Consider the following 2500-nt stretch of genomic DNA (forward strand, 5'->3'; position numbering starts at 1 on the left):
CAACATTTACTACACTTGTATTTTCACCACCACCGGCTGGGTCCAGAAACCATTCTCGTGTAACGAAGGACTCATGTACAACGAACACAAAGGGCGGTGCGAGAATCCCTGCAACTGGGATGACGGGACATTCACCTGCCAGAAGGAGGGACGATTTCCCGATCCACTCAATTGCAACCGATACTACGAGTGCGTGGCAGATGAATCCTACGAAGGAGGACTCCGACAGACTGGGCACGAGTGTCCCGAAGGATACATTTGGGATAGGAGTGCGCGAAATGACTTCGGACACTGTGTCCTGGAAGGAACTAATAATACGACCTGTCTTCCACACATGCCTGAGAAATGCAGGATTCCCAGTGGTTACTGTGATGACACAGTTGAAGGATCCCTGGGAGACGAAATTGAGGAGGATGTAACCAACAGTCCTGCTACTGAAAGTCCTATATTTGAGGAGTCAGGCCCTGCAGATGTTTTCTCATCAACAAATGGGCCAATTTAATTGGTTGAAGAGAATCCCTGAAGCTCTTGCTGAAGGGTAGGGTGATTTGTTGGTAATTGGTGGATTTGCTTGTTATTTATTTTGCTTTAGAAATATATGCTTGTTGGCTTTATTTCCTTATTATTTGCCTTATAATCAAGAATAAAATATTTTTAAATCATATGACTCAATGTACAAACAATTTAGAAAATCTTGACCACGGGAATTTACAAATTTTTACACAGGCTAAGTTTATTTTCAAGATTCAATGCTCCGTGATTCTTCTACTCAAATAGCTACGACAGAAAATGACTATTACTGATAGAAAAGGAAATTGTATAATTATGGATACATGGAAAGTATCAAAATATTTAGAAAAAAAAATAGGATTCGAACCCTGATTTTGGAGGAAATCAAAAAAAATTATAATTCTGGTTTATGTAGAAAAATTTGACTCAAGTGCCAGGCCATATGGCCAAATTCTATACAGTCATTCATTCAGTCCCATGAGAAAACCACAAAAATTACTAATAACTTTGACTTTAAAATAGACTAATATACGAATTGATGTCAAGAGAAGTATAAAACAAATATAGCTCAAACGACTAATGTCTTGATTATAAGAGTATGAATCAAAATTAATAATTTCCTTGTCTTATGAGATCGGATTTTGCAAATGTTATTTATGTACATAAAGAAAGTAATTTCAAATGAGAAAATTCATACTGTATGTATATTTACAAGAATCTCTGAAAGATAGAATAACAGAATTCACTATATTTTTCCCCTCTATCAATATTGTGACGGTGTTATTACATACAATAGAATCTCTGATTGCCAGTTAGGGGCAGTAAAAATACTCTTAGCTACACCAATGAAACAAAGTTAATGTTTCAAGCTTCTGGGAAAGTAAAAAAAAAAAGTTTTCTTCATTTATATGTATTCATTTGGAATCATTAAATATTATATGGAATTTCACATATTAAGTCAAGAATTATTATCATTCCTCTCCTGAATATGCGGCTAGTTGCAGTTAGATATGTTCTGAAATTCATATTCTTTAAACCTCTAAAGGCATCTTTTAACATTAGGTATTAATTTCTCTTTTTTCAGGAACAATAAATGTCTCTATTCAATGAAATTCTTGAACAATATCCCTGCAAAAATAGGCTTTGGTATACTTAAGTGCGTTGCTATGAGTAATGTCTCTGCTAGATTTGCACAATCCCATTAAGCAAGAAAATAGTTACATTCTCCATCAGTGAGGAAAGGATTTAGTTCCATTGTTGACCAGTCCCGAACCTTACTTCTTTCTAGTCGAGGCAAAGATGACAACTTCGACCAACAGTAACAAGCCAGCCAGAATGAATCCAATTCCCAGGATGTAGAAAGCGGCTTGGACCTGAAACCATTGTTGGTTTCGCTTGAGATGTGATTCAGGTTTAAACTAAGATCTTGTAAACAGTACCAAGAGAGTTCAATGTCAAAACTGATTGACCTCGTTAATGACCTACGTTAAACCACTGCGTCAAAAACTGTCATAAATTTTAGAAGGATTATTCCATGAAGAAGTTATTTTAAAAGTAAACAGTGTTATGGACACCACAAAAACCTAAGTAAATATAGTAAATTCATGAAAGTTTACGGATGAATACATTACATATAAGGAGGGTTTGCGTTTTGTTTAAACAAAGCTTGATAGAATTTGTCAAGATTCGATTTATAATTTTCAAGAGACAGAAGAAGGATTCTGTCAGCCAATAATTGAAGATCTGAGTAACAGCAGAACTATTTCCTCAAGTAAGATCAAGTGACTTATTAAGTATTATAAGTTTAAAAGACCACTAAAAAGTTGACCATTAATGTATTTAGTGTGAAAATAACACCGCAATAATGGCTCAGTCTACATAGTAGTCTATAGATACTCAAAGCTAATAAACTGATAACATTGATAGTGTAAAAAGCCCTTGTCAAAAATCTCTAGATTTACCATCGCCTTCCACAATAAATTCCCCAGCA

General features: G+C 35.0%; 2 protein-coding genes across 3 annotated transcripts in view; one reads left to right on the forward strand and one right to left on the reverse strand.

The window, feature by feature from the left end:
- LOC137643463 (uncharacterized) overlaps positions 1-503 on the forward strand; it is a 3327-nt gene extending 2824 nt beyond the window's left edge. For both annotated transcript variants that reach the window (XM_068376238.1, XM_068376237.1), the window contains one exon: positions 1-503. This exon is cut by the window's left edge and continues 428 nt beyond it. In XM_068376238.1, coding sequence (XP_068232339.1) covers positions 1-502 — 502 coding nt within the window. In that variant the 3' untranslated portion in view covers position 503.
- A 952-nt stretch (positions 504-1455) lies between these two features.
- The window catches only part of LOC137643464 (glutamate receptor-like), a 15682-nt gene continuing 14637 nt past the window's right edge, over positions 1456-2500 (reverse strand). The window contains exon 15 of the mRNA XM_068376240.1: positions 1456-1883. Coding sequence (XP_068232341.1) covers positions 1785-1883 — 99 coding nt within the window. The 3' untranslated portion in view covers positions 1456-1784. The remainder of the gene's footprint in view (positions 1884-2500) is intronic.

This window comes from Palaemon carinicauda, chromosome 7 (genome assembly GCF_036898095.1).
Source record: "Palaemon carinicauda isolate YSFRI2023 chromosome 7, ASM3689809v2, whole genome shotgun sequence".
Classification (NCBI taxonomy): Eukaryota; Metazoa; Arthropoda; class Malacostraca; order Decapoda; family Palaemonidae; genus Palaemon; species Palaemon carinicauda.